We start from the raw sequence: 23,493 nt of genomic DNA, 5'->3' as shown, positions 1-23,493 counted from the left end.
TGTTTCAGCAGGGCACGGGCTGGTTATAGGCAGATTTGAGAACATGAGGAACCAACCACAGACATTCACCTTTTTTCCAGGACAGAAATACTGAATGCATATAGGAAGAAAATAATTTCACAAAACAAATTAATCCATCTCTAAATTGTTAATGTCTGGTGGTCTTGTCTTCGAGCCTCAAAACCCAAAGACTTTTGGCAAAACTTCAATTTGGCAAAGATTTCAGTAAAAGTGCCTTTGATGTAGTGCTACTGATTTCAGTGGAATTACACCAGGGATCATTATTGCCCATTTTGCATGTCACAGAAGAGCATCATTACCCTGAATAGACTCCATCCATAGTGTTTCTCAAAAATAGGCACATTTTACTGGAGAAGGCTGTCTTGGGTCAACTTTTGACCTTTGTTTATCCTCAGGATTATCAGCTTCATTGAAAATTACTCAGCAGCCGGAGGAGTTCTCCACTTTAGCAAGCACTGCTCTTGAGGAGAGATAGTTCCGATTGCCCACTTGTAAATATAAAAAAAACCCAAAAAACCTGCTTGAAGAAACTACCTCAAAAGGTAGCAGCGTAGCAAGAACTAGCTTTTATATTGTCATAAATAGTCAAATGGCAAGTCTGGCAAATGCGTCTGGGCCTCAGGTTAAGACACTGCCACACTTCATGTGGGACTAGAAGTGTGTTATTCTTTATGAGCAATGTTTATGGAAGTAGTTCTGAAATCAACAAGAATGATGGGTAGAATTAATCACCTTTCATAAGCAGGGAGTCCAGAGGTAGCATAGAATGGTTATACTGATATATGAAAATGTGCTAAAAAGATTTACTCGCTGCAAGAAAATGTTGCCCAATACTTAAACTTTTGATACAACATTAAAGCAAAATGCAGCATTGAAAGTAAAAGTGTTTTCAATACAGCATTAATTCTACTACATGCATGTGAGGGGTTATGCATTATTTCCTTGCTAGCACTAAATGTAAACAACTTAAAGCCCTCAGGCTTTACTGTCCTGAAGCATGAAACTGGAATAAATGGCACGTAAGGGAGCTGTGCCCCACATTTATGGCCATCATTGTGTCTACTGCATTCAAACATTTGGCATGATTTCTTCCTGTCCTGGCCAACATCTGTTCACTTATTTCTGTCCTCACCATGATCTGTTCACAGAATCGTGACCTGTTTTATTCCTTTTTTGCACCGTGCAGAAGTTACTTTGCTTTCCTACGCTTGAACAAAATAGACGTGGAGCTACCTGTTATCTCTGCAATCTTACTTGTGTGTAGAGAAACGAAATCACCTGAAAGCAGTGGTGACCTAGAGCATCGCAAGCCCAGTGCCCTTTCCACTTCAGTAACAGAGAGCCTTTTTAATGACATGATCTAATTTCTGCTGAAGGATTTAGCCCTGAAGAAATTGTACTCTTGCAGTAAATGAATACTTATACCAAACTGTACATAGCATAGTTGTTGTACCAGTGGAGTAGTGCCTCCTGAAAGTACAGCATATTCACATTCCAGTATTGGAATGAGCTGTACAAATACGTGTATTTTCACAATACTATACCTGGCCACTCCTGGAGCCCTATATCATTTTGACAATGTCTAATCATACAGCACAACTTTGGTGCATAAAGAAGCTCCAAGATGCAGTAGAGAGTTAAAGCTCTTAGCAGACGGTGAAGGAGGAGCAATGCTAAAATGCTAGCTTGTGGCCATTTTAATCACAGACTGATAAGTAAATCAAATGCACAACATTGTTAAGCAGGGGTAACTTGTACAGCAGCTATTTTTGGGCTCCATCCTCATTTAAGCATCCTCCTTTTAGCAGATTGGAGAAACACCTCCTATTCTTCCTGGGATAAGATTTTGAAAGATTTTTTCAAGAAGCATAACACAAATTTCATAGCTGTGGAGGATGGATGGCAGCAAACCATCTTTTGTTTCCAAGCCACATCTGGCTCTCATTTGCATCTGGCTGGACTGCCTCTATGCTGGCTGCCTCACTGGACTGTCTCGTACCCAGGAGCTGTGCCCAGGCACCCAGTGCAGCTCTACCACCACCTCCCTGTTGCGCCCTACCCACCCTTGGTCTCATTGTGTGTTCCAAAGCCTTCTCCCTGGGTTTCTGATTAAGCTGCCCTGGGAGAGGTTTGCTCAAAGCCGGTGAGAGATTCTTCCACCCCTACTCACTGCTTCAGCACTATGCCAGTCATCTGTTTCCTGCTCAGCAAGACTGTTGCGCACAGTGCCCTGACATGTGCCTGCCTGTTTGCCGATTGTATTTACAGTGAGTGTGTAAATGTACACAACCTCAACAGCTTGGCAAATAGACCCTCTGAATTTTAAGAAATGCTTCTTATAAATGTTTCCATTTCTCAGAGCCTTTTTGTCTGGATTCCTTAGTGTAGTATTTAATGAATGCCTTAATTTTCATCTTGAAAAGGAAAGCCAGAAACATCAAAGCTACTAGCTTTCCTGTTTTAGATAAAATATGCTGACATTTCACCCAAGAGGGAGGATTTTTAGCAGATCATAGCATTCTTGTCTCTAAATATGTCTTTTTAAAAGTCCCATTGAAGCTTTCTTGTTTCAAATTCATACTATTAATAGGCCAAAAAAAAGAGGCTTCTGGGAGAAAAAAATCATGTGATTTTTTAGCTTAAATGTTTCATATAAATGAAGACCAAAACAAAAGCTGCACAAAATATCTTATTTTTGGTGTACAGCAGTTGTACTGAAAGGACTGGTTTCTCCCTGTCTGAGCATCAGTATGGAGATTCTGTGAAAGCACAAAAAGCCTGGATTTTATCTGTCTTTCTGTAGCAAATGAGGAGTGACTGTTTACTGAACGTCTTCAGTGCTGTACCAGCAACATATTGCTAAAGGCTTTATTAGGACAACTGGAGCCGCATCTAAAAGAAGTTTAAAGCAGAGAAGGCTGCCTTCATCTTTAGAGTTTGGTCTTCAGAAACTTGGGGGGTTTTTCCAACTGAGTATCACTCAGGATTTCAGATTTGAGACCACAGCTGAGTATGACACTTGTAGCAAAATAGTTCCACATGCAACTGGCCACATTTCTTTTTAAAGAAAAGACAGAAATTTTCTAAAGAATTATCAGCCTTCACAGCACTTTACACTGGATCTAGCCCAGCAGGTACCCACTGAGTGGTACTGAGACCTCTTAAATGCCAAAGCACAGGTTGTTAAATGTGTAGCACCTCAGGACCTGTAAATCCATCTTTGACTGTCTCACCTCTTTTCTTGGTACATGTGATGACTTGGGAGTCCTTTGCTGAGGGGACGTTTCATTAGCACATTGGCCCTGAATGAGCTGATGAAAATTCTGGGCAATAGTCATCTGGGTTGATCAAGAAAGCAAAGGTCCCACAGAGAAATCTCACTACCAGCCCATGTAATGCGGCAGGAAACATTAGTAGATGCTAGTGGCAGCAAAAGGAGCCACAACCTGCAGAAACTGTGGCTGGAGATAGTCACCCTTAATGTTTGTTAACTAACACCTTGGAGGCCATGAGCAAAGCTGAATACAGCCAAGTAAGGTATGTCTCCAGCATCAATGGGTCCGACTGTTGAACATGACTGTATGGTACAAGAGAACAAGACCTCTTCTGTCATGCAGAAATCCTAATTCATATACAAATCACTTAAAACCCACCTGGAAGTCCTCTGGTGTGCAGCACAGTTTAAGTCAGTGAAAGCTGGAGTAATTTATAAAGTCTAATTCAATTGTGTGTACTGTATTGCTTTCTGTCTGCTGTCTTATTAAAATCTAATTGCCTGATGTCAGGCCATGGAGTGACAAAAATAGTTTGTGCATAGATACTATGTCTATATATACACTCAAAAACTAACAAGTAAGCCTTGTCTGTCATGTCAAAAATCTTTCTATTTTGGGCTGAGTTTGAAGCCTGCTTTTGGTGGTGAATGTTTTTCCCTTATACATAGTTTGCAAGTCAGGTTCCATTACAGCGACAAATATGGCATTGAAAAGACTGTTACAGCACATTTGGGCAGCCTCTGAAATCCAGTTTCTTTGAACTGATGATTTCCTTATTAGCTCCTCTTTACTGGAGAGGAAACATGCTCTTACAGTTGGTTTCTTGAACTAACATTGCCAATCACTTTGCAAATTCAAAACCGAGGCTCCCTTTTTCTGGTCTGATGCAAGGGGCTAGTTTGCTTGGTCCCTTGGCTGACGTTTTTTTCCACCAGCTCCATTTCCTTCTTGCCAAGGAGCAAAGTCCTGCATGGCTTTGGGCTCCTGATCTTCCTTTCAACAGGCACTCGTCCTGTCTGCCAACTGATCTGCTGCATCCCTCTGGCAGGATTTGGGCCAAATAAGACACACAGGCTGATGTGCTCTTTAAAGGATTGCTTACAACCAGTGCATCTCCACTGATGAACTCCCCTGGGTGAGCTGCAGCTGGATTAGACAGTGGCCAGGTGAGGTTGTAGCCATGTTTTTGGTGTAAAAAGCACATCAAAATTCCCAGGAATAATTCTATTGCATATAGACTATTGCTGCTTTCTGCAACAGTGTTGCTATGCCCTGGGATACCTATGGTTTCTGGAAGACTTTTGTTTTATTTTGTGTCTGGTTAAGAGGAATAATGTGTGCTTGTGTGAATGTATACATGTGTATGTGTGCCTGTCTGTATGCCTGTAAATGTATGGAGACAGGTCTGTGGTATAAATCAAAAATAACATCTTTGATTAATTTAATAGCAGACTGATTATATACTTCATGAAGCACATTACTTTTAGAGCACACTGCTCTTTTATTTTTGAAGCTTTAAGAAGTTTATGATTTTAGTCCTTTCAGCCCATGCCTTATCATTCGTGAGAGATCCACACTTTTGTTCAAAGATTTCACTTCTTGCAGGACTGGCTAATTTGCATGGTTTAAACTCTTGTTTTTATTGGGAACTAAAAATAACTTCATATTAAGGTATTGATTTTAAATAAAATGTATACTGTAAAACTGACACTCCTAAATCTGGAAGACCTGATATCTGGATAAACAGCTGATAGATTGGCTTGAATCGACTGTCTAAAGCAGTAATCAGAAATGCAGTGGGGACAATCTAATATCCAGAAGCAGAGGCAGCTCCTTCTCAATCTTCAGATGGTTTTTTGTTCAGTCTGTTCCTAAGGTTTGGGTTTTTTTTACCTCACAGTCAAAAGCTCTTCGGGAAAAATGGCTGCTACAGGGAATTCCTGCTGGCTCTGCAGAAGAGGAAGAAGCCAGAAGGAGGCAGTCAGAAGAGGATGAACTGAAGGTGAAAAAGCTGGAAGAAAACATTCACAGGTAGGGACATTTTCCCTTTGCTTTGCCTAAGAACAGTTACTCTCATTAAAGCTAGAAACCTTCCTTGCTCAGGTCTCCATCTCTGGCAGCAGCTGATAGCAACTGCCCAGGGAAGAGTATAAGAGGCAGGCACACATACAGCCAAACTTGCCCAGAATTTGTCTCCCAGATGTCCATGGTTTGCAAGGGAGAGTCATCATGGTATCTTTGTGTTTAATGGACTTTGATGGATTTTTCTCACAAGGGAGCTAAAAAGAGGGCCAAGTTCCCCCTTCAGATGTACATCTATGACTTGATCAACACTAGAGAGATTCTCCATTGCTTTACACCTTCTACAGCCAAAAGGAGTTCAAAGAGGGGTGACACTCTTTTGCACTCTTTTTTCACTGGTGCAAATGACTTTTCAAATGCAACGGCAGATGCAACCAGCAGATAAAATATCTGCTGCTTTCAGAAGCAGGGTTTGGGCATTAGAGTTATTTCCTTTTATTTCTTTCCCATCGCAGTCTGAGTGGACATTTGTCCTCTTTTTTTCTGTTTTCCTTTGTTTTGCTACAAACAATGAGCTCTGAAGCTCATGAGGAAAATGCTTTTATCCCTCACAGGACAAATTCCAGAACTGCTTCTTCTGCCACTTAGGCAATGTGAATTTAGAGTTTTTTCAGCTGGCAGAAAACTGGAAAAAGTTGTTCAAATCTGGCACCACAGCTTTTACAAATGTGTCATCTGAGGATATAAGTGATGGAGAAAAAAGCAAACAGGACCAACAGTCCAAGGGTTGAGATATTAGCCTAGCATCTGGTGAATTCAGTTTGCCTTATGCCAGGTTTCCTGTAAAATTTCTTGGAGAAATCACTGAGAATGTTTCTTTGGGGATATATACAGGTAGACCCACTCTAAGCTTGGATGACACTAGATGGCTTTTATGTGGAATAGATCAGCATGAATGTAAGAGCTGCCTCACACTACTGGTCTCTGTCTTGTGATTCATATTAATTAAAACTGATTTGAGAATGTGTATTGTTCTTTTACATCTGTGGTAACATAAGGCAAGAAAGCTTTTTTTTAATATTTCATATGCTACCTGATGTTTTGCTCCATAAATTAATGCAGTAGATGGAAAGAATGCATGGACTGAACTTCAGAAATATATACTGTAATACATAATTCATCTACTGCTGAGTGATGCAAGGTGCTAAGTGCTCTGACCCCATCCAGAAAACACATCCGCATGTGCTCAATTTCAGCTATGTGAGTACCACCACTGATGGCAAAAAAACCTGCTTTGCTTAATTAGTTCAAAGAGTAGGATGAAATTCTATGTGAAACCTTTGCCCCTGTAGTACGGCTTTTTTCTTCTTTAGCTGCACCCATCAAATAAAATCTTTGAATATTTGGAAGTAACGGAGCTCTCTTCTGCTGTGACCACCTATCTTCAAATTACAGGTCAGCTGCTTGCTGCTGAGTTGAAAGGGCATTTGTCTGACAGCCTCACTAGCATGCTTAACTTCCCTGTTACCTGAGGGAGCTCCAAAGATAGTAAAAATTTATTTTAATTTAAATGAGAAAATATTACACCTGTACTGTAGAGATAAGACAGTAGAGGTTGAGGTCATTAGTCTAATTACAATTTACATCCATGACAACATGACATATCCAGATTCCATCAAGATAGGCTGAGAAGGTAAAGGGCTGTAAAAAAGGTAAGAAGAAGAGAGAAGATGTCACGCACGTTATCTGAGGAGTGAAGTAGAATGAACTCATCCTGAAAGGATTTTTTAGCTGTCTGTGCACCACATTTCCCCTCTGCATTCCTGGGAGAGAATCAGAGGGGAGGATTATGGGGGGACCATTCATATGTTCATGTTTGCAGGGGCCCAGTGGTCCTTCTGAAGTGCAGTATGCACTATCCAATGGGATCACTATGAAACAGCCCAAACCCTCTCAATGAGGGCGACAGAGGACAAACTAAGCTGGTTCACTAGGAGGAGAGAAAACTACTGCGAGACTAGCCATAAAGTTGATGCCAGGGGACTGTATGGCCACTGTGCCATGGATCTTGCATATTCATTAGAGTCACACTTCATCCTATGTGCAAGCACAGAACAGCTGCAGTATCAAGATGTCTGTGAAAGAGGCTTGTGGCACACATAATGGGTTTGTCCTTACTGGAAAAAATACAAAGTCTTTTACATGTGATCTAGGAGCAGGGTAAAGCTTACTCATGAAGGCCAATATCCAACCTCTGCTGACAGCCAGCACCCGTGCCCCTGCTTTAACAAGGGGGAACACGCAGTTATTCCTTTCCTCTTGCCGCAGAGCATCCCATTGTCATTGCAGAGAGCACCATTTCTGCTGCATACACTGAAGCACTCAGCAAGGTCTCTTTCTCATAACTCTGCATTTCCTACATGAACAGCCATGGCACAAGAGAAATACCCATCTTTATTTGCAGGCTGGACGTAAAGAGTAGGTCTGACAAGCTGAATGAACTGCGACACTTAGAACCGAAAACTGAAGGAGATAGTGTTTGAGACCAGACTGACATACATAAATGAGGTTGTGGGCTCATGTAGGTCTGTGCTATCCAGAAGAGGCAAATATCTCTACCTCAGAGAAAGAAGAGAGCTAGCTGTGGGTTTGTAGATGGTCTTAAGGGCCTTGCACATAATGCAAATTCTTCAGTTGGGTATTGCTTTTTCTAATTTACTTTTAAGTGACTTTCCCACTAAAATCAGACGTTTTGCAAGATGTACACATGCGTGTAGTGTTTATTCTTAAGCTAGTGTAACCAGTTCTCCTTTGTGTGGGAGGTGTTTCATTTCAACTGGGGCAGCAAAAATGCATGAGTGTACAGACTGCTGTTTATTTATTAGAATTCCATGTTATCATGACAAATCACATACTTCAGTTTCTATCTTGCAAGGATATGTGCATGTGAGTAAACTTAGACATGAGTAAGTGTAATGATTTAATGAGCTTTCTTGTCTGCAAAAGCATTTGGAAGAAGGATGCCTACATTAGTCAGCATTTCTGTACACTTCATGCCAAGCAACTGAAAAAATATCTGCATCACAAAACCAGAAATAAAACAGAACAGAGAATGCAATACAAATAATTAAATACTATCATTATGCTGATAATTACCAACAGGAGGACATAGAAGTACAAGATGCACATACAAGTTAAAAAACCAGGGTGTGCAAGATTAAGACAAGATGCAGGCATATGAACATTGTAACAGTGGATTACAGACAGAATGATCATTTGATAATTGGGATTAGTTTAACATGTTTAGAGATTTTGAAATACATGAACACTAGAAACAGTCTTCATATCCAAGAATGCAAAGTGGAAATAGAAGAATAAGCAGAGTTGAAGCAGGTTTGGTCCTGGACTTCCAGAACTCCTGCTTGTCTAACTTGAGTCTTCAGAATAAGACTTATGACGCCGCATGTAAAAATCCTGGTGTCTTGCATTTCTTTAAAAAAGTGGTTGGTCTGGTGGTCTTAACAACAAGATTGGACCCCTTATTCACCATTCATTGAGTCTCAAGTGGTCTAGAAATCTGTCAGTAGTGGGAATAATGGAAAGGCATTGCTGCATTATTAAATATTTGAAACCTGACTGCCAGATTGGTGGTACCATTGTATCAGTGGCAGAGCAAAGCCAGACGTGGATTTAGGCTATCTCTCAGCACAAACCGTCCTTAAGACATAGAGAAGCTTTAAAGCTAGTTTATTTTTTGTGTTCTCCCAAAGATCTCAGGTCCATGTTAGAGGAAAGCAGCCATTTCTGAGTTCCTTTCCCATTGTCACACAGTGAAAAAGTGATCTCCTGTTTTCTACATCTACCTTAGATTTTAGGTAAAGGTGTAAAAAATGAATGAAAAGCATTTCCCTTCCCTTAAACTTATTCTGCAAATCACAAACCTGAAAGATATTGTTTGGGATAGCATTGATACAGATGCCCAGTGAACTTCCACAGATGTATTTCTGATAAGTGTGTTGTAGGTGAAACAAGCGCTGGAATGTGCTGCATAACTCCCATGGTTATTTTTACCACATGACAGTCTGTTATTTTGCAGCAGTGAATGGAAAGTTGGCATTCGACATCTGGGTATTAACCAGCAGCATTCACAGAGCAGAGCAGCCCACCCAAAGCCTGCTGTTCCTTCACAGCATTTGAAAGACTCCCAAAATTATTTTGTTTCACTAGATTACATTATAGTATGTGTTCGCAGCCTGTGTTTACTACCAAAGGTGAAGAGTTTTCATTGCTCCGATGCTTTCATGTATCATGACAAAATTAAATACTCTGTGACAATGTATCTCCCTACTTGCTGACAGACACTGACTTGAGATACCAGGACTGGACTGGACTACTTGTGCTCCTGGAGAAAAGAAACCTACAGAGCTAAGTTCTCAATAAAGTGGCATATCTGTTCAGTAAGCAACAATGCATCTGTTCACATTGCATGAGGAGGTACCCATCAACTCCACGGACAGACAAACTATCATTCTATTAGAGCAGCTTTTTTGGACATGTGGACCAGGCAGACAGCTTAAAGCAGTGGATGCCAGATCCCTAAAAAGTACAGCCAAGACATATTTGTGGCACTTTGTCACTGTGACAGCTCTTGGGGATGAAGCAATGCAGGACAGCAGCCAAGGTGTGTGTGTATCCCCTGTTATTTACTCAGGGCTACTCAACTGTCAACACATCCAACTCCTAACATTTGCAAAAGCCCTTTGTGATTGTAGAGTCTTTTACCCTTGTGCATGCTGGTGGTGAGCCACAGCTCTGTCACCTCTAGAAGAAGGCTCTTCCATCGTGGTCCAGCATGGAGGGAGGGCCTGATGATAATGGTGGCAGGGGCAGTTCTGTGCTTTGGACCATAGGTCATGAGCACTTTCCTGGGATGAGCACATGTCTTTGCTGATTGCTGTTGTCTTGTTGATGTGGGCAGGTGGTAAATACATGCAAAAACTCACTCCCTCCCAGCAGCTCCCATCACAGAGTGCTGCTGTTCATCTGTACTTTCAAAACCTTGGAAAGTGTTTTGAAGTGTTGAACTGAAAGAAGCCTGTGAGAGGGACTGCAGGACAAGCACAGCTTCCATCCGAGAAAAGCACTTAACCTAATGGACCAAAAGAGTTGCTGAATGCAAGCTTACACAAGAGAGATGACACCACCTCTCTCAAGCAAAAGGTGCCTTAGTTGGTTGTGTGAGGTTCTCTGTTCTACTGTGCTTGACCTATCTCTGCTTACCAGGTATTAGACAGAAGTCCTAATCTAGATAGAAGCAGATCCAAAATGGAGTAAAACTTCTCCAAAGCTGGAAGAATTGTCCTCTTCTTCCATTATTGCAACTGAATCTTTCCAGGTAAATGCTCAGATTTGAGTATTGCCAGAGAGGCTGGGCTAGGCCCTGAGAAGAAAACTCTCACCAAGGTGATTTGATATGCAGAAAATAAAATCTTATTAATACACTATCTTATTAATAGACTATGAGTGCTTCACAAATCTTTGATGTTAGATTGGGTCTCTTCTCATTATAGAGTCCAGCAAAAACAAGCTCATGGTTCAGTTGAGCTTGTCATGGCTGCTGCATCTTTAGCATTTTCTCTTCTCCCAATGTCCATTCTGTCATCTCTTTCTGGTGTCAAGGTTTGTTTCCTGCTTCTTCTTCCCAGGATAAAAACGTAGCATGTCTCAGGCTGGGAACTCTGGCTATAATTCAGTCTCACTTGGGACTGCTACTAATAGTCTTTGCATGACAGAGGGAGAGATAGCACATAAAACAGATGTGAGGGCATTCCTTCAAAAGAAGGATAATCTGATGTCAGAAACAGCTGCTCAGACCTCCCCTAGAGCAGACAGTGCAAGCCAGGACCAGAGGTGCCATAAACCTCTCCTTAGCAAGGTCTCATCCATTTCCCTTCAATCTTAGCTTCCAGAGATATATGAACAGTTGCTGAAGCATATGCTAGTGCAGAGAATAGTGTGTCTTCCAAGTGCATGGTCCACATGAGCATGAGTGTTTTGCAACTTCCACATTGATGACAGCTGGAGAAAATGACCAGGAACATTGTTTATTCAGCATTTTAGGGTTTTACCTAGAATGCCAGATGCAGCTGTAAACAAGCCCTCAGTCTGCCTTCGCATGCTGCCTGTATGACCAGTTGCACTGGGTGAGCTCTCTAAGAGTGAAAAAGCAAAAATGTCTCCTCAGAGACAGGCAGTCTCTCTGAATTCTGCTCAACTTCTGAGGGAAGATCAAGCTTTCTGCACAGGATCAGCTGTTTGTCCCCAAGTCCTCTGTCTGATTCTTCACTAAGACTGATCAATATCAGATCTCATCTGCTGAAGCTCCACAGATTCCAGTTTCGGCAACCCCTAAGGACTGTGGTTTCCAAAACAGCACATCCTTCACCCCCCATAAAGCTTTTACTGGGGTGCATTTCATATGTGATACATTTCTTAGGAAAACACAGACCAAAACAAAACCAGGCAAAAAGCCAAAACAACAGGAAATCTCAGATTTCCAAAGGAACCTGATCTGCAGTGTGATTAGAGAATTCTTCAGGACTTGGAGGATGATCTCAGAAAAGCCATGAGTTAAGAGCTGCTGGGTGGCAAGGGTTTTGAGGTTTTTACATATGGTATAATATGTTCAGATGTAGCACTTCAAAAAAAAATAAAAATAATAACATAGCTTACTACCTCAGTTCTCAAACTCAGCCCATACTTAAAATAGCAGAATGACATGCCAGTGCTCTAACAGTTGCCTAAATGCTCAAGATTTTCCACAACTCCTAGGCATCACTAGCTTGTAATTATGTAATGATACCTATGCATCTTATAAAGTGGGCAAAATGATTGACTGTTCAATTCGAGCACAGGCTCCCCCCACTCCAGCTGTGTCTGCTGTCCTCGAATATGTGTACGTGATATGGACCTTGATAAAGACACCAATTTGCCTAATTTGGGAGCAAGATATAGAAGAAATTCCAAATCCCTGTCTCTACATATCAAGGAATTTCCACCTCAAGTGCTTCTGACACTTCATGTATGTCAGTATTCTGTAGATTAAGATACATGTTACTCAAGAAGGAAGGGACATATAGGCTTAAATTAAGCCCTGGACAGAAGCAGGTTTTCAAGGACACCTTTTTTTAGGCAAGCTAACGCATTGTAAATCAGCATCAATTTCTAAATGGATTAAAACTTTTAATACAGTATATTACATGCTACAGCCCCTTGTGAAAGGGGCAGTTACTACCTCTGGGCCAGGTTCAGCAAGAAAAATGCAATTTCAATCATTGCAGCCTTTCAATAAAATGGACGTTCTGCACAAGGCTGGATTTCTGTGGCCATACTAGATGAGACCCAGTGACAGATTATCAAGAGCAAAACTTTAGAGCTTCCTTGGCTTTAACATTTCAAAGCTAAAATTTCACATGACTCTCCATGTGCTGCTGTTCACAAGATGGGGAAATAGCTTCATAACACATGTATTTATCCACACTCTCTCTGTACGCAAAGCCATCTAAGATCTTCACAATTCTTTTAAGCCTAGTAGAACTGACAGGGGTTTCCTGGAGCAGTAAATTGTAGTATAGCATAAAGAGTAGGAATTACTGACTTCGTTACATCTGAATTAAATCTTAATCATGGGCCAAATGGGATTGTTGCGTGGAGTAAAACAAAAAGGACTAGTCTCCATTCCTTTCCTTTTTATGCTTGTCTTTGCTGGAGTTGGCTTGTTATTGGCTTTCCTTGTACACCAGCCCTACCACAAGGCAGTCCTGGTGAAACAGTTCCTTCCACACAGTTAGTCCATGTAGCAGTTGGTGGATGGAAAAAACAAAATTGTGGAAATTCAGTAACAGAAAGACATGTTTGTGTGGAGGTGACATACACATGCAGAATTTTGAAAGAGATGACAACCCTGGAGTGTATTTACAAAGAGAAGGATCAGAGTGAGGCAACAGCCTGGGTTGATTTTATTGTGTTGGTGGTTTTTTACTTTACTACAACGATTATTTACTCTGTCTCCACCTTATATCAGAGCTCTTTCCTTTTCCCTGCCAAACCTCTCTTTTTGTGCTGTGTCTGTGTCTGCCAAGGCTAGAACGTTCAGCATACACACGCACTCACACACACGTACTCGCAGAGCTAGGTAAGATACTGCTGCAGTCTTGTCCTCTGTAGCTCCCTTGTCCCAAAGGGTCAGGTTCATCCTGTATAATTCCAGGAGTTTAAATAAATCACTGACATTTAGAGCATCATCTCCTTTAGGCCCCCCATGTGGTCATGAGGAGAGAGCATCACCTCCATGGCCTGTGTAAGCCCATCTCCTTCCCTTGAGTGTAGGTGTCTCAGTGAAGTGCCTCAAGTGCAATGAGTGGAATTGAAGCCTTAATGTTACTTCGTGCACAGCCACCTTCCGATGGGCCTCTGGGGACTACCGTGATGCAAATAGTTATTAATAACCATTAATTATCTATCTGGTGCATCATGTGTTTCTTACCCCAGGCCCTGCCCTGTCATTCTTGCTAGCAGTCAGCACTTACATGTATTACTGCAGAGCTGAACTAGCTCTGGGTAGGTAGAGGTACAGTTAGAGGAGGAGCAGGGTGCAGTGTCTGGAGCCACCCAGTGGGCATTGCAAGTCTTAGCCATTTTTTAAAAAATCTGCAGTCTGAAAAGCACGTCACCTTCCCTGTAGGGGTTTTAAACTGCTGCAGTATGTGAATTCTAAGGTATAAAATAATGCAAATCCCAGCTGATAGTCCACAGAAGACAAACAAAGACTGGATGTGCAATCAGGAATTCTGATTGATAAGAAAGGGACAGCTGTAATGGATTTTATTGAGAAATTGCAGTTGAAGAGAAAAGAAAAGTCCCAGGGAGGCATGTTCAGAAATAGAGAATAGTCTGCTGGCACATGTATCATAGTCTCACTGTAGAAAAGCAAATGAGTAGTAACAGGGAACATCCAAGTGCTCCAAAAATGCTTGTAGCCATCCAAGAATATAACGCATGAATGATATGGTCAAATCAACAATGAAGGACATTCAGAGCACTCAGATCTGCATGTTACAAATGTAAAACATGCTCATAGCCATGTACAAATATGGGTTTCGTAGGATGAAGTGATATATGACTCTATAGCATAAGACACTGAGGAATCAGGTCCCAGTGCCAGATTGTTGTAAGAACTCAAATTAGAAAACTGACTTCGTATAACAGATGTGCAGAGGGGCAGCAAAACAGATGGGGGACAGATAGGGAGTAATAAGTGGAGGTAGTAGGAGAAATTAAACAATGAAAGTACATGGATTAAAGCTATTTCAAAGTCAGACTTGCATGACATCTTCTGTGACCTGGTACTGTTGGCACAGGTGGAAAAGGACTTGACAGGGATGTCACAAGTACTGCCAAGCAGTAGGGGGGGAAAAAATAAAAAAGAAAAAAAAGAAAAATCAAAGATATTTTGCAAAACCAATAACATAAAAGATGAGTTCAAGGCCAGATAAAGCAGAGCTTTACCACAGATTCCTACGTAATCAACACCCAGAGCTGCAATTAGGACTCCTAGACAATCAGCATGTTGCAAAGTTTGGTCAGCAAGTTCAAGCAACTGGAGCGGCTTATGACCCTAAAATGTCATTAATGGGTTACAAAGAGAATTTGGAAGTGAAAGTAAATTCCAATTTACAAGGCATTGGAGTCAGACTTGGACAATGTCCATGCTTCTTAAAAGGCCTTTAGCCAATGAAAACTACCTGATATACTAGGAGTCATAGCTATGAGACAGTAGAAGAGAGGTATGTACTGAAATGAGTCCAGCTGGATACTACCTGTGTAAAGGAATCTGTGGACAAGAGTTTGATACACTCTACGTGTCAGTGACATAAGGCTGCTGGGTCTTGAACAGCAATCTGCTCTCCCTCTCTGTAGCTATTGGTCTGCATCAGGACAGATTCACCTCAGTATGGTACCAGAGTCCTAAAAAGACAAGTAAGTTCAAAAACAAAGCACCTGCTGGGGAAAAGATGCTCTGAAAAAGGTGAAGCTGATTCTGAATAACTGGATCACTGATGAGATAGAAATTTCAAAAAGCTGTGCAAACATGTTGTAGATTGTAACTGGTCTAGAAGAACCTGACAGGACAATTACCATGCTTCTACTGTCCCATAGCCAGGAAAATGTGTTTAGTCATTTGTGTGAAAGATTGTTAAATTATGCCTACTCTGTACTAGAACATGTTTACTAATGCAGCTGCACAAGCAAAGCTTCCCTTTGTGGATTCAATTTTTACCAGCAAAAAGTACAGACACTTAAATGGAATGAGCTCTACGTGCAGAGGTTATGGTAGCCCTGTACAATCACCTCTCTATACTGGAAAACATACTGAAATAAAAAGTGTTTAAAAATAATCTACCCTCTAGGCAACATCAGCACATCAGCAGGACAGTCTGAAGTCAGTAACTGGAGAGACACAGGAACCAGGTCTTTGCATCCTGTGTTCCTCTAGACCACGTAAATGGTGCGGTGTGCATCCCTGGGAACTGCCTCAAGGGGAGAAACCAGCCCTGACAGGATGAAGCCCAGATTACCCCTGGGTTAAACTCTTGCCTTTACCACCAATTTCTTACATGACTTGGAGAAATGTACTGCAACAGTTCTTCCACATCTCCTATTCCAGTTTCATTTGTGTAATCATCTTTTGCACACTTTAAGCATAATGTGAGCTGAAGTCTTTGGTACAGGAACTACTTCTCACTGTATGAAGGGAACCTCACTGGTGCCACTTAGATATCCTGTGCAAATTTTCATTCTTTAGAATTCTTCCCGTTCTCTTATTTTGCAGTGGCAACATAAATAAGAAATAGATGCTTATTAACACAAATAGTCTGTGCTTCTAGAGAAAGGAAAGAACAGCCTTTCACTGAACAAAGGGATTCACAGTATGACTGGACTTGCGCTTCTTGCTGACTGTATCTGGCTCTTGGTTGTCACACCATTCTTATGTATCAAAGCAGCTTGATTTGAAAGGAGAAAAGCAATGTAGTGTTCAGGTGGTATGTGCAAGTTATGGTGTGAAATGCGTTCAATCTCTAATATGCAAAAGACATGCAAGTTTAAAATGTTCAGCAGCATGTACTGCGTATAGGCTTTGGTGCTGAAGTATAAAATCACTCAGCTAGCTCTGAACCTATGTGCTGATTGCACTGCAGCTGCAGCAAGATGAAGCAGCTCCATAAATACTTAGGTGGTTGACTGTGCACTGCCTGGCTGCTGATGGTGTCTAAGCTAGCTCAGGTATCTTAACACACTGTTGCGTAGCACTGAAACTGGTGAAGACTTTTACACTGCAGCACGATTACATCAAAATCAGAGGACTGGCCTCAGCCCCAGTGGTTGTGGTGGTTTCCACCCATCTGTGGGTAGCTGGAGCAGGACAGGCACAAGCTGCAGCATGGTCTACGTAGTCTCTCAGCTGGCTAGCTGTCTAAATTGTTGCAGTCTCACGCATATCAGTGCTCAAACAGTGCAAGCTCTAGGTGTGTAGGGCACATCCCTCGGTGGTGCTGAAGACGTGGTTTGAGATGCCTCAGGCCTATGGAGTAACACAGCTGCATAATTAAATGGGTAGCTTTTGTTGATAATTCCTGGGGGTGTTTTATTTTTTAATTCAGCTGTCAAAATCCAATTCCCAAATGATTCGTACATCTCTCGTGTGCTAGTGTTTTTCTTATCCTTGCCCATTAACAGCTGAGCTTGTTTTATTTATGTCTGAAAAGGCTTCTTCTAGTCATTTGTATGAAGAAGAAAAATTTGCAGCCTACTAAATCCAAAATGTACTTTTGGACAGGATTACTGAAAATGGCAAATGCATTTCACAGTTTTTCATGCAAACAGATGAAACATTGATTTTTGTGGCTTCTTTTGTGGTCACCCTCTGTATTCAGTGATCCAGAAATCCTGGATCCTCACAGATCTCCAGGTGGGGTCCATCACCCCACCAGATGCCGTGCACAATGATACATATTCTTTGCTGCAAATACTTTATAATATAAGCCAGTGAGGCAAGCAATCACTAGAAAAGGAAGTGGGGACCAAAAGTATAGACTAGAGCCTAGATTTTCCAAGCTGAGTGACCTGCCAGGTAGGTAAGCCAAGTCTGCAACCAACTGGTGGAATCAAATTATAACATAGATCTTTAACACCAGAAGAAACACATGTTCTCTGCAAACAGATATCAGAGACAGAAGACAATTCCAGCACAGACCCTGTCATCTTTGATGGTAGCTCAGGGAAAATGCCCTAAATGGTGTAGTTACAGCTGGGGTATTTTAAAGGACATTTCATTTGTAGGAAGACCACCTGGGAAACATGAGCTTGCCTACAGAATCTTAACTATACAAAATATGAACAAAACAGATATTCCCAGTAAACATGGGTTTCTGATGATAGGTGAGAGTGTGTATGTGTGTGGGAGTGTGTAACACTCTAGTCAAAGAAGTCACCAGAGAAAACAACTTTAATTAAGTCTTGGAGCCCTAAGCCTTATATGACAACTTTTCCATTCAGTTTTATTTTTGTGCATAGTGGGGTTTTTATGTATTTAGAAAACTGCAAATACAGTTTCCTTGTATGAGTCCCTCCTTAGCCTCCTTTCCAGTCTATAAATTTAAGGGTACTTATTAATCAGAACAGTGAATTTTATGCAAATGACACTCACAAGAACCCACATTGCAATCAGGAATTGGGCTGGCAGCCTGGTGTGAAGTGAGATGTTTTTTAGGTCCATCAGATAAAAGAACAGTCATAACAACCCAGGTAAGTTGTGTTAAGACTTTCAGCTGAAGTTAAACCTCTTACTTCCAAAAGAATAGAAGGGGAGAATGAAATACTGCTAAGTCACAGCCTAAGGGTTTTCAGACTTTTCTGATGATCTCTGAGATTTATGACTTGGCACACCTGGAATGGGCTCAGAAAGGCAGAAGGCTCCTAAATTTAGAAACACGTTTCAGGCAGCAGCTGCTGCAGAGCAGCAGTATGTCACCAGCAGAGCCAGGCTTGTAAGCCTCATCTTGCTGGCAGCATCCAGGTTGGGAAACCAGAGAACCCAGTTCACCCTCCAAATGCCATTCCAGATGGGTCACAGGGGGCCAGCCATTCATCTGGTCCTGTGAGGACAATAGTCCACTGTTCACAAGTTATTCCCAGGAATTTAAGATGTCACTTCTCACCCAGGGGGAGAAGATTTATATCTGTTACAGTGACATTCCAGTTTTGATGCTGTAGGATTTTCAGCTAAGAGAGTAAATAATTTAAAAAACAAAAACAAACCCTAAAAAAAGCCATCATAACAGCATTCTGACTTTAGGAAAGATTGTAGCAGGAGAAGACAACTGAGCTGCCACAGGCTTTGTACATGTACTGTGTTTATGTCCCAAAACATTCAAGGGGAATACTTCATGCCTTTGAGTCCTTACCCCATTGGGATCATCTTTAGCGGAGACCTGTGGTGTCCAGGAGCAGGGTTCAGCATGAAATAACTGCAGGATTTCACCGTGCCAAGAACATGGTGATTCTCATCTCTGTTTTCTTCATGTGCAACAACTGCACTTTCACTTAGGCATAACCTAAAATATTTTACCACCTGCCAAAGGCTGTGAGTACCCACCAAGGCAGATGTAACTTCTTATGTCACATGTATGATCACTGAAAGCCCAGTTTTAAGGCTATGGGTAACATTAAGTAGGCTACCAGGCAGGCAGCAGTGGCCAACACTCCCTTGTATCATCTTTTAGACAAGTGATTTCAGGAGCAACCACCCTGCAGACAAAAAAAGCCATGTAATTGCTTCTGAACGTCAGCTCAACAAATACAACTCATCAATCATACTGAAACTATGTCACAGAAAAACTATCCTGTTTTCCTATTGAGACCATCAGGAAAAGTCTTTCATGATTGTGTAGCATCAGATAAAGAGTCCAGCTTGGTCTGGACAGCAATCTCTGAAAATCGTATAAATTTTCTGGAAGAATGGATTGAAAACAATTTCCGGTAATAGAAGTCTGCTTCACACCAGGGTTTTGAGAACTTTTTTTTCCTAATTAGCTATTTTTTTCTTAACATTGGTAGTACGTAGTTTCTACCCAGAGAACTTCAATTATCAGGGATTGGTACAGTCAGAATGATACCACCTAAGGCAATGCAAAACCTCAGGTATAACAGAGAGACACTGCTGCGTTACCACTGGTTTGTTAAATGCTTTCATTTAAAACTCACAGAACATGAACAGAAACATTACCAAACCCCTACAGATCAGACCAATGTCCACCGTGTAAGAGTCATCCAAAATTACACACACACAAAAGAGGACTTACTCTCTCTCATCACTGTGTCATTTTCCTAGCAGAAGAGACAGGCTTGAAATATCACATGAAAGCCAAAAAATCTTTGTTGCGGCAGATACAAGAGACAAAGAACTTCAGAAATAAACTCAAACCGAGAAATGCCCTTCCCTTCCTCCATGCCTCAGTTTTCCCTCTCTCAGGACTGGAAATGTAATAGCTGACAAGTGCTTTGATATCTGCAAGCAATAAGCAACATACATGAGAGCCACCTCCTGATGTCCTAGCTTACGGTGCCCAAGTCTACCAGGGATCCCAGGGACAAACAAATTTCTTGCCTGCAGTGTAGATTGCTACACACCACTTTTTTGAAGACTGATGTTGCACAGCATTTTATGGGAAGTTATTTCACTCTTCCAGCATTTCAAAGAAGAAAGGAAAACAGAGTATCCAGACTTTGTCCCTCTCAACTGTGAATGGAGAACAGGAGAGTGCACTGTGGTTCTCAGGTAGTGAAAACACCTGCTTAAATACAGCATGTGGCAAATGAAGGCATGTAATGAACAGGATGGCTCTTATAGGTGGCTCCTTGGTGCAGACATCCATGTTTCAGCAGGCCCCAGCAAGCACCACCAGACCTCCCTTGGGCACCAGATTTGCTTTATGAGGCACAGCAGCACTGTTGGGTTTTCCTGACTAAATCACAAACTTCCTTGCTTCAGTGAAGCTGTTCTAGACTTGTCTCATTTGCAAACAAGATAATACAAGCTTTTCTTTTGGAAGCTGCCCAGATCAAGAATATCCTTGTACAGGAATGGATGTGAAACAAAACACCTGAAGCAAAGTAGTGTGTCTGATACTACTTCCTTATTTCCAGTAGTTATTTTGTCATCTGTAGTGTCTGCAGGGAGTGACTGCAAAATTACATGTCTTGAATATGTCTTTTTTCTCATTAAGAGTAGTGGTGTTTAATCATTTCACAGCTTCATTAAGTGGCTTGTCTTAGCACTTACTGCATCAGTACAGACTGCAAAGATCATGCTGGCATCTTGAATAGGATGAGGAATATATTGATATTTTTCCATCCTAGCAGCCCCTGCTGAGCCACCTCATCTCCCAAAGGAGAGGAGATTTGAAAAACTTGATGCAATGACCCAGCATTTCTGAAAGGTGATTCTTTCTTCATTAATCTTTGCTTTTCATGCTGCTGAGCTGAGAAGGATTCAGTGCAATAAAAGAAAGAAATAGTGATAGGTAGTGTCTGATTAGGAAGGAGGTAGATTGTGTTTAGTAATTTCTGGCTAAACTGCTTCTTGTTGTATTAGATATATACATAGCCTAAATGGCTATGCATGAACAAAGTTGAAAATGTGTTGTAAGTGGGTTTTTTACTCCTTTTTCTAAATACAAATTACCTTCTTTCAAAGAACAATCATTAAGGAAGTGACATGTACTATGGAGATCTGAGCTTTTTCATTCAGTTGTATTTTGAAACATGTGAAAGTTTTTACCAGTTGGCACAAAAATTTTGTAAAGTGATTCCCAGAAACTGTAGTAGCCAGAAATATACCAATTTTGTCCCATGTATTTGGGGCATATTAACCCTTACACAAATCTTTGTTGGATTAATCTGATTTTTTGGTAAGGGAAGCTTTTCCTGATAGCAGCTAGACAGTAAAATACGACATGGAACATCTTGATTTTACCTAAATTTCCTGGTTTATGATTTACTGGTGAAGTTCATGCTGTTCTATGTACTGAGAACAATTTGTATTGCTGCATATTTGAGAAGGAATTATTATTTTCATCTGAACACATTTTTTTGGACATGATCCAATCTTAGGTAATTCTCTGAAGGATTTTCTTTCCTTCACAAAAAGTGTCCTCAAAACAAATAGTAGTGTTTTGTGTCTACTGTGGGAGGAATGCTAGCTGGGAGATAGCCTAGAGTGTACAAAGTTTGTCAATGTGTCCATTTGCCCCAGGGATGCTGAATCATGGTTTTTGTGAGACTGTGCTGAGAGGGTTTGCATAATGAGGGGTTTGAAAATTCCATTTTCTCCAGCTTTTCCTGGAGAACAAGAGTCCAGTTTTTGCTGGGTGAAAATTTATTAAAATACTGAGAAACCTCAGCAGGCAGCGAAGAGAGTTTCCCAAGGAGAGTAGAGGTAAAGTGATAAAGCATCACCTTCAAAATCACCAAAAGTACTCCAGCAGCTCCTGTTGCCACTTTTTTTTTTTAATATGTAACTGCTCTGTAGTGGTTAGCTGCACTTCTGCTTTTCAAGGCCAGGCTGATTTCATGCAGTGGATACTGCTTGTGACATATCTGAAATACAGCCTAAGAGGCATGCACCAGTTATTCATTAGGACTTAAAATATTAATTGTCCCTCTTCTCTCCTCACCAGCCAGGACATACAAGAGGAAGGGGAAGGAACAGAGAGGCATTCCATTTTTGCTGCAGTTGAACGGATTTAGCTTTTTGTTTTTAGAATGAATTGTGAGGATTTATAGCTCTCAGGGCTATTGAAGTTGCCCAGTCTTTAATAGCTCCCACAGCTTTCTCCCTCTTAATTGTTGTTCATATCCATCTTCTCCCCTCCTGCAAAGCCTCTAGTTTCTGTTTTATTTCATTGTTTTATTTTTAAGAGTTTGATAGCTTCTTCAACATTGTGATTCAAAGAGCTGTGAGAAACAGCTGGTTTTTGAGATTTCTCTCCTCCCCCATGCCAGTAAGGTGATCTGCCTTACAGGCAGCCTTCAAGGCAGACAGCTAGGTCTGTAGGCAACATTCGGGTTCAGGCACTCCTCTTTGGTCACCGAAAACCATTTTATCTCTGAGGCAGCAATGTGACACGGCTCCACACAAGAGGTAATGGCCTCAAGTTGCACCAGGGAAGGTTTAGACTAGATATTAGGAAGCATTTCTTTCCAGAAGGGGTTGTTAGGCGTTGGAATGGGCTGCCCAGGGAGGTGGTGGAGTCCCCATCCCTGGAGGTGTTTAAGAGTAGGGTCGACATAGCACTGAGGGATCTGGTGTAGTTGGGAACTGTCAATGTTAGGTTAATGGTTGGACTAGATGATTTCAAGGTCTTTTCCAACCTAGACGATTCTGTGATTCTGTGATTCTTTCTGCACCTCCTCGCCCCTCCACACTCATCAGTGGTGTGGTCCTCCCTGTCCCTCTATCCCACCCTACCTGCTTCTCCCTGGGGTGGTGGGCAGGGATGCTCTTGCCCTCTACAGCAGAGTGGGCGCTGGGGAGTGCAAGAAGCTTTTCCATGCTTTAACCCTAGCCTCTTTGCCTCCTTTCATTTCAGGGACCCCAAAGGGGGGGAATTTGCAAACCCATGCCTGTGAGTTTTAGTCAGTGGCATTGCAGAGCCTTATATCTGCCAGCTACGTTGCCCATGCTCTCTGAGCAGGGACCATGATGGGTTTCAGGCATTGCCCAGCCTGGGTGAGCATGGCTGGAGAGGACTGGACTACACAGATTGATCCTATTAATCCAGAAAAAAAAAGGATCACAGGGGGCTGATTCTTTAATTCCAGAAGGAATCAGGAAACGTCAAAATTATACCTCCTGTTTCAGCACAGGTTTCTTTTCTGACTCCTACTACTTCTGCTCCCCACTACCCTCCTTTCCTCATTATCCTCCAAGGGAGACTATTTTTTAATTAAGTGGGAGGGTAGATTTGCAGAAGAGAGGGAAACTCTTTGTTCTTCATGTCCCAAAGTGATTAGCATTCTTGTAGCTTTCCTGTTTGCTTATCTAAAAAGAAGCTGT

The 23,493-nt window shown here is 41.5% G+C and overlaps 1 protein-coding gene across 6 annotated transcripts in view; it reads left to right on the top strand.

Annotated features, from left to right (window-relative positions):
- The window catches only part of PALM2AKAP2 (PALM2 and AKAP2 fusion), a 270,772-nt gene that overhangs the window by 56,933 nt on the left and 190,346 nt on the right, over positions 1–23,493 (top strand). For all 6 annotated transcript variants that reach the window (XM_074811959.1, XM_074811957.1, XM_074811963.1 and 3 more), the window contains exon 3: positions 5,197–5,327. In XM_074811959.1, the coding sequence (XP_074668060.1) occupies positions 5,197–5,327 (131 nt within the window). The remainder of the gene's footprint in view (positions 1–5,196; positions 5,328–23,493) is intronic.

The sequence above is a fragment of the Strix aluco genome, chromosome Z, assembly GCF_031877795.1.
Source record: "Strix aluco isolate bStrAlu1 chromosome Z, bStrAlu1.hap1, whole genome shotgun sequence".
Lineage (NCBI taxonomy): Eukaryota > Metazoa > Chordata > Aves > Strigiformes > Strigidae > Strix > Strix aluco.
Note: the sequence above shows the minus strand (reverse complement) of the source record. Positions and strands in the feature narration are given on the sequence as shown.